Source organism: Cyprinodon tularosa, unplaced genomic scaffold, assembly GCF_016077235.1.
Source record: "Cyprinodon tularosa strain WSP-4 unplaced genomic scaffold, ASM1607723v1 ctg197, whole genome shotgun sequence".
In the NCBI taxonomy this organism is placed as follows: Eukaryota; Metazoa; Chordata; class Actinopteri; order Cyprinodontiformes; family Cyprinodontidae; genus Cyprinodon; species Cyprinodon tularosa.
Genome location: NW_024038720.1, coordinates 208638 through 222500, shown reverse-complemented (window position 1 = coordinate 222500; position 13863 = coordinate 208638). Strand labels below are relative to the sequence as shown.

At 38.5% G+C, this 13863-nt stretch overlaps 1 protein-coding gene across 1 annotated transcript in view; it reads right to left on the bottom strand.

Moving 5' to 3' along the window:
* The window catches only part of pde3b (phosphodiesterase 3B), a 72820-nt gene that overhangs the window by 9713 nt on the left and 49244 nt on the right, over positions 1–13863 (bottom strand). The window contains exons 11-12 of the mRNA XM_038283883.1: positions 3602–3715; positions 3109–3308 (exon numbers count right to left, since the gene is read on the bottom strand). Of these exons, the coding sequence (XP_038139811.1) occupies positions 3109–3308; positions 3602–3715 (314 nt within the window). The remainder of the gene's footprint in view (positions 1–3108; positions 3309–3601; positions 3716–13863) is intronic.

Genomic DNA, 13863 nt, shown 5'->3' with positions numbered 1-13863 from the left:
TTTGACCAATTTCAAGCAATATAAATAATAAAAATCTATTATGTTTTATCTTGGTTCTAAAAAACAAAACAAAAAAAAACATAGATTGTAACAATCTATAGTTAAGTTGTGTTTATTTTTAAATGTATTAGCAAATTAAGATCCAGATAATAGCAAATTATCACTTTTGGTCACACAGAACAACATTTTTTTTCACCAGGACTGTATGCATACTTCTTTACAGTTCAATGCTATAATATGCCACAAAGATCCTTTTTTAAATATTTTTTCATATAACCTTACGCAATGTTAAACGTGAAGATAAAATTCTTTACAATATAAATGGTGTGATTATTAAGGCAGTCTTTAGTAACTACATTAGCAAACTGGACTATGTTTTTTAAGCTTACTGATCCTCTCTAAAGTTGTAGAAGCAGAATACTTTTTTTGCTACCTACTGCTTCTAAATCTTTTGCAGATGCGTCTTTAGGTTCATAGTAGTGTTTATTGCAGTTTCAATATCCAGATCAATCCAAGTTTTAATCTTCTAATACTCAATAGAACTGAAAGGAAACTTTCAGGCTACTGCACACAGCCGTAGATGATTTCGGCTCGGGGCAGTTTGAGCATAAAGATGGAGGCTTAAAACATTCACACTTTGAGAGCAGGTTTATACTGTTGTCGGGAGGATTCCCTATCTGATGAAGATGTTGGATTTGTGTGATAGATCCTCACACTGCTGCTCTGGTCCAAAGAGTTCTTACAGTGAGAAATATCACATTGTAAGCATGGTTTACTTTCACTGAGGATACAGTTCTCCAGTCTGTTTATGCAATGGCATCACACTGGTGTGTTCCACTCCAGAATCTAAACTCTGGCACAGTTAACAGCATCCCAAAAGTTTGGGATGAAAGCTCTGAAAATTATAAAAATTTGACTTTTTTTTATTCCTTCCAGCTAAGCTTTACAAAAACAGAGACAAATTCTAGACTGGAGAAGTTAAGGAAAAAAGATGCTTGGCTTTTTTTCCTTGTTTTTCATAAAAATAAATATGAAATATTTTTCATAATCTTTGCCGTTATATAATTTACAAACTTTCATTCAATTAGGGGCTAATTGATGAACCAATTCCCTGATACTACTTAAAAGCAGTGCAGAGAACCAGACATGTGATTAACTCGCTCACAGGGCTTGTTTCGAGCCCAGACGCCAAAGTTGATATTTGCTTTAGGATTGATGGTTGCCAGAAAAGAAAAATCCTTTTAAAGGTCAGGTTGAAAGCTTAGCAAACAATGACCCTCTGTGCTCGGTGGATGGCAGACTGAGATAATGGAGGAGATTGCATTATTTGTTTTATGGACGACAGAAACACTGGAAAACTGCTGCTGCAAGTAAGGTGATAGCAGTTAAATAAAGCATTACACAACAGCTTCTTAAACATTTATGTATTTTTGGTGAACCTAACAATGACAAGATTTTCTATGGAAAACTTTAAGTTCCAATATTAAGATTTTAATTAATCCAAAGTCGAATATAGGAATATATAAGATCAAATATTACTTTTGGCCATATGGTATAGTCATTTGCAATGAAATATTAGTTATTTTCTTCCAAACCAAAAGAAAGTCTTTTGCCTTTAATGCCATAGGACCTCCCACATTGTAGGTGCCGCCAATTTAATTGGTTGCCCTGGAGTCACAAGAGCATGGTAGAAATGGTCAAGCCTAATATCACAAGTGAGTTAAGTGCTACAATATTTAAGAACCAGACACTGTTGTCATTTTCCCTTGAACAGACAGTTTGTGAACAATACGGCAGTTTAGTAAGTGGAAGTTAAATACCATAAGGGGAGGATAAACCACAAGAAGAAATAGCAAGAACAACTGCTAGAGCGGCTGCCATTTTCGCTTACCGGTGGTCAGTCTGACATAGTGGAAAAATTGCAAATCTTGTTTTGGTAATTAAACTTGTACGAGTGATGCAAACAGCAACTTTTAAACAGAGCGTGCACAAGGAGAAATGGTCTTGTGCACGCACTTGCACGCGTTGAATAGGCGTTCCCTCTCTGGAGCGGGTACAGGGATGTGTATGGGCGATTTTTTTGTTTTGTTTTTTAAGTGGATAGGGTCTTTTCAAACATTTATGAAAATTCTCCACTATACCTTTAACAGAAGAAGAAGCATCCCACCAGTTAACTTAGCATACAGGCTGGACTGTAAGTTGGGCTTCGTTCATTCAACAACTTTAAAAGCACAACTTAAAGAAGACTCATTGTTGATGAAGAAGGACAGCAAGTCATGTTTAGCAAAGCCGTCAAAAAGAAAAAAAAAATGCATCTGTGCTTTACCAGATTCAAGGTAAAAGTTCACCTGTGTCTACTTAGCATATGAGACAATATGATAAAAACTGCAACTAGGTATAACTATCTGTTATATGTTATTCGTATCAGTACTAAGGATTGACAAGTACTTAAATGTCAGTACTTCTACTCTTATTTGGGTTAGGAAAATCTGGTACTGGTGTTTCCCTGATACTGTCCAGGCAAAATAATTCACAAGGATTATTCAGACATGCATGCATGTAGCAAAATGCAACTCTGGGCATGGTTTTGATGTGGGAGGAGCAAAGTTGATTTTGAATGATATAGACATTTTACCTTAAACTTTTCCAATAGATTTTAATTTCTAATCCATAACTTTTTGCTTCATTGGGGTAAAACATGGCCTGAAACAGAGGGCAAGATAATCTCATCGCTCTTTAAACTAGAAATTACATGAGAATATTTGATTCAGGAAACACACACAGCGTTCTGATCTTATTAAGTCAGAAATGGCTACAAGAAAATACATACATATAGTAGTAACTCAAAGGATTTAAACAAGTTGAAACATGACAACTGAGACTGTGCAAGGACTGACGTTTACAGTACCTTGTTATCATGCAAAGCTCAGGGTAACATAAGACTTACTTGGAAGGTATCTACACATTAAATCAAGGGAGCCAAATAAATTTGCCACTATGATGTAAGTTTCAACCACTGCTGTTGTGTGCTGGCAGCTGTTTTCAGTTTAAGACAAAAAGTTATTTATAACTTTTACAGTTCCAAGACCAATAGACACTGCAAGTTACCTGAGGTGCATTAGTGGCAATTAAAAAGGCATTTGTACGACCAGGATGGTCATAGTCGTGCATTGCAGCTGCTACATAAAGGGCCATGAGCTCCAGGGCAGGTATATTCCAGGCCAGGCAGCCATAGCTGTCATCTGAAATTGAGGAGCTCTTGGACGTGGCGTAAGATATTCTGCCTGGGGAGATTCCACTGTCTGAGTCTGGGAAACACAAACAGTTTGCAACATTTGCACGGTGAGAACAGTGTGAAGGACACAAAAAAAACCTATTCAAGCTTAAACTCATGATTAAAGACAAGAAAATATTTAATATCACATATCTTGTGGTACATGACAGAAACTTTACGTCAAAAGGTATGTAAATTCTTAATCAATAAATAGAGATTTTTTTTTATTTTTTTACATAATCCATTTCACCATGCGGAGGATGATTTAGCCGCCTTGGGTTATTATGCATGTAACAACATTTTTTCTGATGACTCGATGATATATACCTGTGTCACTTCCCGTCACATGCTCACTGTGTATCTGCTGAAATCCAGGGATTGGTCGAGTGGTCAGGTACCAAACAGCATGGAGCACATCTGTAGCATGTACCCGGTTATGGTCTTTAAAAAGAAAAAGAAAAACTTTTAATTAACCTTGTATAGCATGGAAAAACTATGGATGCACAATTGAGACACGCCATGGTGAATGTAGGAACAAGTCTCCCAGGTGTTATTTTGAGTTATCTACAGATCCTGAACATCTAGTTCCACCAGTGTCAAACATGTAAATCAAAAAAGAACTAAAGAAAACATGACCATTTGAATCTGCAAAGGAATGGAAGCCAGCTATCCACTACAATAAATGTTCCTTTGAAAACCGTTTCATAACTTGTTCCATTACCTCCCCAACCAGTGCTTGTCAACAACAAATGGTGCTTTTTTTAAAATCCGAAATTGAGTTGCATCTGTACATTGCACAGATAAACATATTTCAGTTTCCAAAAAATACATCAAAATAACAGTAACGCACACTTAAGAAAAAACAAAGAGAAAAGCTTATAAACTTCATTTAGAAAACTGGTGGGAGGAAAAATTTGCTGACAGACGTTGAAGGTTGTGATCAATCTCTGTATCTGATTGTAATACAGGCATGAATAGGCAATCGTGTCTACACCTTTAATAGGCGTTAATCTACAAGAGACTGGTGGAAGTCACTTAATCTATAATGTCAATTGTCATCTTTTAGTTGACCTAAGAAGATGAACAGGGGCAATAACTTGGCATAAAGGCATTGATAAAGCAGAAAATAATCAAATAGGTGAAATCAAAGTTGCAACAAAGATGGTGAATAAAGCAGTAGATAAACAAGTAGTTTCCATGTTATGAAGATAGATTAAATGTAATAAATTGTCCTTCCTACATTCTTTCATCAGGAATTTCAATAACATTATTTTCACAAAATCATTACAGATGACACCAAGATCAGGTTATGATAATATAATGTTTATCCTGTGTGAACAGACCTTTAGTCAAACACCTTTTATTTTAACAGCTTCTATTAGGTAAGCACTAGTACAGTATTACACTCCCCAGTGTTGCATTTCATCCATCCATCCATCCATCCATCCATCCATCCATCCATCCATCCATCCATCCATCCATCCACCATCCATCCATCCTCACTTCTCCAGGCCACTTGGGCCTGTGGGGGAATCACAAGGCGCTCCCAGGCCAGCCGAGAAACATAGTCCCTTTAGCGCAGGGGTGCCCAACCTGTTTTAAACCAAGATCTACTTTTGAAGTTGATGCCATGCCGAGATCTACCAAGCCAAACACAAGGCATGGGCAGTATGTTTTTTATTTGCACAGGTGGAGAATAAACAGTAAGTCCAACACACAAGGAAATTATCAATTGTGTCAAAAAACAGGTTGCAAAAACAAAACTTAACAATATAAGTACTTGACACCAATTTTTTTAACTACGTTTCAAGGCTGCATTTTAAAAAAGATGAAATTGTCCAGAGAACTACATTTCTTTTTGTTTTACACTTGTGTAAACAAAATGGCAAATATAATCTGTCAAAGTCTAAGATCACTTCAAAGCAGAAAGCAAAAGGGAAGTCCACTATTTCAGAATGATAAACTTCACTGGGCATTGGCAGAGAAGCTGGCAGATGGATTAAAATTCATCAGGAAAACAGATAAAAATAGGAAAATACTAAGTATAAACTATGTGGATGTGAAGATGTAACATAGGGCAGAATGGGTTGTTGACTGACTCAGAAACTTTTTAATTTCGGGCAAAAGTTCCAACAATTTTTCGAAGAATCTGCCACGACTCAGCCACCTGACATCGTTGTGCAGCAGCAGATCAGTGTGGTCTCCACCTGCCTCCTCGAGCTGCACACGGAATAAACACCTCTGTAAACTCCTGGCCCCAAACAGTGCAAGCGATCTTCATCGCAACGTCCATGACATGGTTCATATTTAAAATATTGCCGACAGCTTGAACAGAGCAACAAATCCAGCAGTGCACCCAACCATAGATGGAGCCCCATCAGTTGTGATAGATGTCATTATATCATTATCTCTTCAGATTCCTCTTCACGCTTTAGAGTCCCTGGTAACAACCTAGCAACCATGGCAAACCATGCCCAGCAATCAGCATGCATAAAAAAATGTTCCCTGCATACTTTTTTTTTTCATTTTATTATTATGAAAATACATATTGGCATCTCGTGATCAATGATTTGATTAGTGTTTTTTAAAACTTTTTTTTTCTCATAGAACATAAATAGTTCTACAATGTAAAACTTCTCGCGATCGACTGAAACTCCGCCCACGATCGACTGGTAGACCGCGATCGACTGGTTGGGCACCCCTGCTCCAGCGTGTCCTGGATCCCCCCCTGGCCCTCCTCCCGGTGGGACATGCCTGGAACACCTGACCAGGGAGACGTCCAGGAGGCATCCTAACTAGAAGCCCGAGGCCAACTCAACTGGCTCCTTTCGATGTGGAGGAGCAGTGGTTCCTCCCTGGATGACTGAGCCCCTCACTCTATCTCTAAGGGAGACCCCAGACACACTTTGGAGAAATGCATTTTATCCATTTGACTATGATTTTTTTTTTTATCTATTTATTGTTTTATCAAACATTATTATTGGAAATTTATTTCAAAAATAAAGAGAAACAAACTGTATTAGTGTCCATTTTCAAGTATTAGGCATTACACAGTAAGGCTCAGAGCCCCCAAATAGCTAGCACTGCCCCTGATCTCACCTTTTATATTTCATTTCTTCAGATTTTTCTCTCGTCCAAATTGTCTACAGCCAACTGAATGTACAGAAACTCAATAATACAAAAGCAATGTGTTTCTTTAATTGGTGCCTGCCGTTGCAGTGCATGGAGGCACCTATTATTATTGTCGCCAAAAAACTGACTCTTTATTTTTGGGGCCTGCAATAAGCATTGCATAGGAGGGCAGTCAATGCATTGCAACCCACTTACGGTTTTCGTTCAGCACTTATTTGTTCGGAAGTGTTTTGCCCATTATCAAAAGTCATTTGAAGGTGCTCACCTCCTGTTATTAATAGTCTCTAAATAATAATAATTGTATTACTTTTTTCATTCATAGTGGGGGAATAACAATCAACACAGTCAGATAAACACAAATCAAATGCACACTGCCAAGTACAACAAAAAAAACCTCCATCAGAGCCAGCGGTACTTTGCACACGGCTATGCCAAGAGAGGTGCTGCTGTTAGACAGGTTAGCCCTTGCTGCCGTTAGCCTCGGAGGCCCACTGGTTGCCGCGGTCCTCTCAACTTTGGAAATGTTTTTTTAAATTATGCATTAAATCGGTAAATGGACCATGTAGTGACGCTTTAAAGAAGCCTAAAATGATCTTAAAATGTACTTTTATTGAACAACAGCAACAGAAAAGAGGACTTTTAACTTTCAATGCCGCTCTCCATTGAAAGCTGCTGCTGCCGATGTGCATGCTCGGACAGCTGTCAATCTTAAGAACAGACAAGTTTGTATAAGTCTGTAATAGGGAGGGGCGAGAACAACATCTGAGGACTTTTTCTGTTCTCAGTCTGCTGTCTTCGTGAATTGGAACAGTACTAGGGCTAAGACTGATGACATTTCACGAGTACACGAGCACATGAGTACGCACAAGTACACATATTGAGAAATGGCCTATATCACTGCTGGCCATGACCCCTCCCTTGACACAAATAAAAGCCTCCCGTTGCCGCTGTAATAAAGCATCTATTGACCTTATAACAGGGAAAGAGACTGATTTCACAATTGGAAAATCGCTAAGTATCATTGTTGGGAATTACCTTTTCCATAATACACAACCCTGATAGACTTTATAAGTTCTAAATTAAGCTAATCCATTTCCTCCGTAATGAAGCAAAGGCTAATCTAATAAGAAGGAAAAAGAGAGATTCTACAATTGTAAATGGATGTATCTCACCAGAGGCTAACCGTATGCTAAAGTCACAGCCCTGGTAGACCTTCAAATTAAGACAACAGGTCCTCTACAAAATAAAACCCTATATAAGATACTCAGCAATTTATTGCACTATATGGATCTTTATCATTACCCCAGCCGCGACTAGGTCTGGCAACGCCAGTCACCAGTTGGTGTGCGACGCTAGCCGCCACTAGCTAATGTGACATCAGTCAACCACTAGGGGTGGCGACGCTAGTCGCCAACAGGTGTTGTGAAGCCAGTCCCCAGTAGGTGAAGCGAAGCAAGTCACCACTCGGTATGGTGATGCCAGTCGCCATCAACCATGAACAAGCAATTTGCCACCTGGTATGGTGATATATGCCAAGGTACGGTGAACCCAACTAACCCCATTAAGCCTTTGGTGCCAGTCCAAATATTATGCACACACGAACATGCACCAAGTGGCAGGCACCTCCAAAATTTCCTTAGGTCATTTTCTAGTTTGATATTGATGATGCTTTTGGTCTAAGTGAGGGGGAAGTGATTTTTACAATAACAATAAGTTATTTAATTTAGTTGTAATATTTTTAATTAGATTATCATCACTTACTCCATATTTGTATATATATGTATGTATACGCAGGCGCGGATTCAGGCGGGTAAGTAATAAAAAGAGTGTACAATTAACAAAATTAACCAACATTAGTTGCCATTGACATGCATACAATAGTTATTTTGTAGTGTGTATTTTTGGGTCTAAACCTGTACCACATGTGTTGTACTGTTAAAAATAAGAATGGTATCCTTTATGAAAACATTACTAACTTTTATCGATTGGTAAGGATCCAAATCAATGAATGCTCTAAGCACATGCTTGGAGTCTAAGGGAGTCTTGTTAACATTGTGATATGAGAACTACAAATCTGGTCTTATTTGTTTTCTGTGCATTTAATATTTTACAATAAAAATAAAATTTACTTTTAAGTAAATTCAGTTTTGTGCACCTGGTGATATGTGTTCAGTGAATTTAATAATTTACTATAAAAACACAACATTAAATTGTTTTGTGGCTCCTCCTGAGATTACAAGGTTCACCTGATCAATTATTTTCTTTTCCAGATGAACAACAAGGACCGTGTTTCGATGTAAAGACAACTGAAGAGCCGGCGCTCAACCAAGCGGATTTGCCCCAAACAACTTACGACATAGGTTAGTAATAGTTGTATTTTTTTCAATGTCAAAACAACTAATTTTGTTTTTGTTTTACGCGATTGACTTTTTTGCTTAATCTTGAAATCTTACATTTCATAATAATTATTTCATAATAAAGCAAGACTATACAAAAGCTTCATGTAGGCAGATTTACAACTCCACCAGCACCCATACAAAATTGACAATGTAAATATCAATCTCATTACAGATATATCAAAGGCCAAGGACCGGATTACTGAAATGGACGACTCTGGAAAATTCAAACTTCTTCAGACCAGAAAACCACCCAAATCTTTCAATTTCCCTGCCAGAGAATTTAAAGACAACCAAAGAGCCAGTGGGGTGACCAAAAGAACATGCCAGAGGGACTGGCTGGACAAGTATGACTTTTTAAAACCCAGCTCTCTCTCTGAAATTCTAAAGATAACAAATATGAAGTGCTACCCAAACATTTATATAATTCTTCACCTTCTGTCAGTCATACCTGTTACCAGTGCTTCTGTGGAAAGTGCTAACTCGCGTCTTAAAGCAGTGAAAACTTTGCTGAGGTCAACAATGGGACAGGAAAGGTTTGTGGCTTTGCTACTTTTGTATGTGCACAAGGACATTTAGTTAGACATGAACAAAATCATAGACATATTTGCCCAGAAGCATCCCAGAAGGTTGACATTTGTAAGCCCATTATCATCATCATCAAATTTGTAGTAGAGAACAATATTCTTTGTCTGGTTTAACTTTGTTTTTGTTTTTTTGTTTTTCAACAGTTTATCTTGTTAAAATATATTCAAATCTCCTTTGTCTTACTTGAACCATACTTGAACCCAAGTCCTTGGGGTTTTTTTTATTTCATGTTCTGTGTAAATATCATTTCTTGAAATAAAGAAACTCCTTGTTTGATTAATTGTTGATAAGGATAATTTTTTTCTTCAAACTACCTTTTAACCTTATGCATGCTTTAAAAAAGGAGATATCCTTTTTTAATTACAATAATGTAATCATGCTAATTCTACTTATGTTCATCCATTAAAATTATCAATTAAAAACCCTTGGATGAATAATTAGGGTAGTGTGAAAGAGTGAAGATGGTATTCTTTGGTCTTTTAGCCTCACATTGTCTTGACCTGTGACCCTTGACCCCGTGTCCCATGACCCTTAGGTGCGCACTCCCTTTGACAAATCCTGGATCCGCCCCTGTATACGTATATATATATATATATATATATATATATATATATATATATATATATATATATATATATATATATATATATATATATATGTATGTATACGTATATATATATATGTGGTTCGAAATGAATACATAAAACTAAATCCTATCTGAATTTGTCAGAGCACAAGAGGCAGATATTTATTTTCTATTATCAGTTTTAATTTACTACTGCCCTTTCCACACATAGTTCACCGATGATGAAGACGACGAACACTGTCAGCAGCCGCCTCGCCAAGACAGTGCTGCGGGAAACACTGCTATACTAACATTACATTATCACACAGTACTCTCAGCCACTCAGTAACTTAGCCTGTGAATTCCTAGCTAGCAGTTACTAGCGTAAACAAATAGGCGCTAACGTTAACGTGTACTAGGCTACTTCAGTTGGCTTACTTAAAAGTCTATGACTTACTCTTCATGTGACTCGAGGGCGCAGACTCGCCCATTGTGAAAATCTGCACATCTTTTTTGCAGACTTTACAAGAGGCAACTCGTGGGGTTTGTCCCCGTTTAATCCATAATTTGTATTTTTCATCTTCCAGCCAACGTTCATTGAAACGACAACCTCCCGGCATGGTGCATTAGTGGTTTCATGGGGGCGGAGTCACACATGGAAATAGACTGGCTGATCGCAGTCACACATAAGTGAGCAGGTTTCATTTTTGGGCTCTCCAACATTTTATTTCTCCATTTAATAAACACACCATTCAGTTAGATAGGTATTTGTTGCGAAAGAAATAGTTACAATTTCAAGCATTTTCAAGCATTTCATCCAAAATATAAGCATTTTTCAAACCTTGAAAACACAACGTCAAATTCTTAGAATCCAACTTATAAACCCACCCCACCCTTTGCTCCGCCCACACACTCCTCTGTTCCACCTCCTATGACATCAGCAGTTCCATGTGATGTCATAGACTTGTTTAGCTGGTCAGAACAGCCCTGACATTCCACAGTGAAGTTGCTGTTATATTCTCTTTGCAAAATAGCAAGAAATATGTTGATTGGTTCAGAAATGGAGGGACAATTTATAAAGAATTTGGCATACACATCCCCTGGAGGAAAAGACAACGTAAATGCTCTAATCGCAGTGTTGGTTTGGAGAAACATCCTAAACTGCCCCAAAAAAGTTCAGAAAGAGTTCTGCAAAGACACTTTGGCCAAAATAAGAAATCGTCTGTCCAAATTGATAATGTGGACAGAAGAGCCAGGTCTGGAGATGATTCTAAATGATAATATATTAGACATAGTAAATGTAGTTTCTCAGATCATGTATGAAAAATTTGGCTCAGCTAAAAGGTTGATTTGGGCTGCCCTGGATTGCAAAAACCACATTTTTGATTCCTGTCTAATCAAAGGTCTGGAGATTCACCTGGGACTCAAAAAGAAAGAATTTATGTATTCAGCAGATTATGCTAGCAGAAAGACAATGCACAATACTGTTTTTTGTGCTCTACTCTTTAGAAATGTGCTAAACAGCTCTAAGAAAGCTGCCAGATCCCTCCCATCAGGTGTTTATCAAAATTTACTAGAACGTCTTTCCCAAATGATAAGATTCTACCTGAAAAAAACCCTTACCCCTCTAAGCGGCCGCGTAAACAACCAATGGGATGGGTTGCCAGAAGGATTTCCGAGGACATCTTTAACAAATTTGGGGAAATTAAAAATTTCATCAATGCAGCCCTGGAAACAAGTGAATCATTTGATGTTTTATTACTGGAATACCTTCAAACCAGATTTCAAATTGAAGAAACCCCTGGGACTTTAAACAGGATAGTCACTAACATCAACAGTGGATTGGACAGAATCACCAGAGGTTTCTACAAGCTGCATACACGGTGGCCGTTTGACAGTCTCCCCACCATTGTTCATCGATAAAAAACTGCACAAGAAGCAGTTAGTTAGTCATCAGACTTACACTGCCCAAATGTCTGATCTTCTCTTGTCCTGTCTTATCCTATCTGTCCTCATTTCATCCTATATCCTCTTTTCTAATCTCCTTTCCTCATTTTATACTTCAATATTTCATAGGTTTCCTCCAGGTACTCTGGGTTTCCTGCATAGTCAAAAACCTCTTGCAATAAGTGTTCGTACGATCAACTCCATTCTTAAATCGTTCGCATGACTCATTTAGGACAATAGACCACATTCACCATTTGTCTCCTAATTCTAACCATCTCTCAGGCAAAAACACATTTTACAAATTCTCCAGAATTGATATAGGAGTCTTGTTCAATCAGTCAACTGATATTCAAACCTTGTTCTTCCTTAAATGACGACATAAGTTGTTTCTTAAAATAAATTGTAAATTTTCTTAGGCTATATTGATTTATTCATGTATTTATTACAAAGTATTAATCAAACCTGGGAGCTGGCCGTGAGACAGACACATCGCTGATGACACAGAGCGATGTGATCACTTCTCTGAAACAGTTTATTGACACATAAATTAACTTAAAATGCAGAAATCTGCCAACAAAATATGTTCGCTTTTATTATCCTGGTGCCTGCAGTTTAGATTATTTAGATTATTCACCTACCAGCTGCCGCGGTGAACCGCTAGGAGGCGACCCGGCCAGAGGCTGCTGTTGAAGAGATTCCTACTGACAGTGCACCGCTGGTATGTGGGGTCTGAGCAGCTCCGACAGAAATAATATTGGAAGGTGGGATTGTAATCTGGATGAACTGACTGCAATGGTTAAGTTTTCAGGTGGACTTTCTCACTTAAAAACATATTACGGTAAAACTACTTTATTCCCACTGATCACAGCAAATATAGCTGCAAGGCAAAGAAAGGATAGTAGCTCCGCCCAACGCGCGTCAGACACACTTTTGCACCGTGCAGCCAGAGCAGCAAAGCTGCTTCAGCCACGCGTCAGAACTAACTGGTATAAGCAGCAAAAATGAAGCAGCAGACGCGATTTTGCTGCTCTTGATGCGTCCGGTGTGAACGTAGCATTACTTTGAATGCCCGGTTCACACCGATGTCGAGCGGTTAAAGTTCCTTTGTCAGACCTCCCGGAATAACAGCAAGCACAGCGGTCATTTTTTTCACCATGTTTTTCACATCGGCTGTGAGATGGGCACGCATGGAATCACAGATTAACAGCGATGGTGATGCGTGGAAAAAACCACCTGGTCTCCTTACATACAAGTCCCTCAACCACTCTTTCATCATCTCCTCAATGAGGAGATGATGAAAGAGTTCTGCATAAAGCACATACCTGTTCTTTTATACACAATCCACGCCCACACTTCCCCCTTTAACATTCTCATGGTGGTCTCAACAACGTCCGCAGTAACGACACACATAGGGCGCACATTTTGAGGGAAAAAAAAACTTCTATATGCCCCTTATAGTCGTGAAAATATGGTATATATTATGCAACTCTGCAATTATCAACAACAGTTTTAATCGCTAATGGCAGAACTATCGATTACTAAACTTGGAGCTGGCGAATCTCAGTCCCTCTGAGCTACCCTTTGGATCTCGGTACCTCCAGGAGCAGCAGGTCAGCTGCACAACCCTGATACTTTCAGAGTAAGGCCCCGTCCACACGAAGTCAAAACGAACACGAAACGCTGATATTTTCCAAAACGTTTGCCGTAAAGACGGAGACGTAAAATAAATGTGAGCGTCCACACGAATGCATGAAAACGCTGCAAAATGTATGCCAGGCCTGTAAGTGGCGCTGTGGTGCCAAAGCAAAAATAAGCGACGAAATGTTGGGCATGCGCACTAATATTTATACATGGTTGTCCTGCGGGTCCATTTTCGTGGTTCAGTCAAATTCAGGTGCTGAACTATGTCATCGATATTGCTCTGTTCTTCCTGGAGATATTCCAGAAGAAGAAGATTCTGT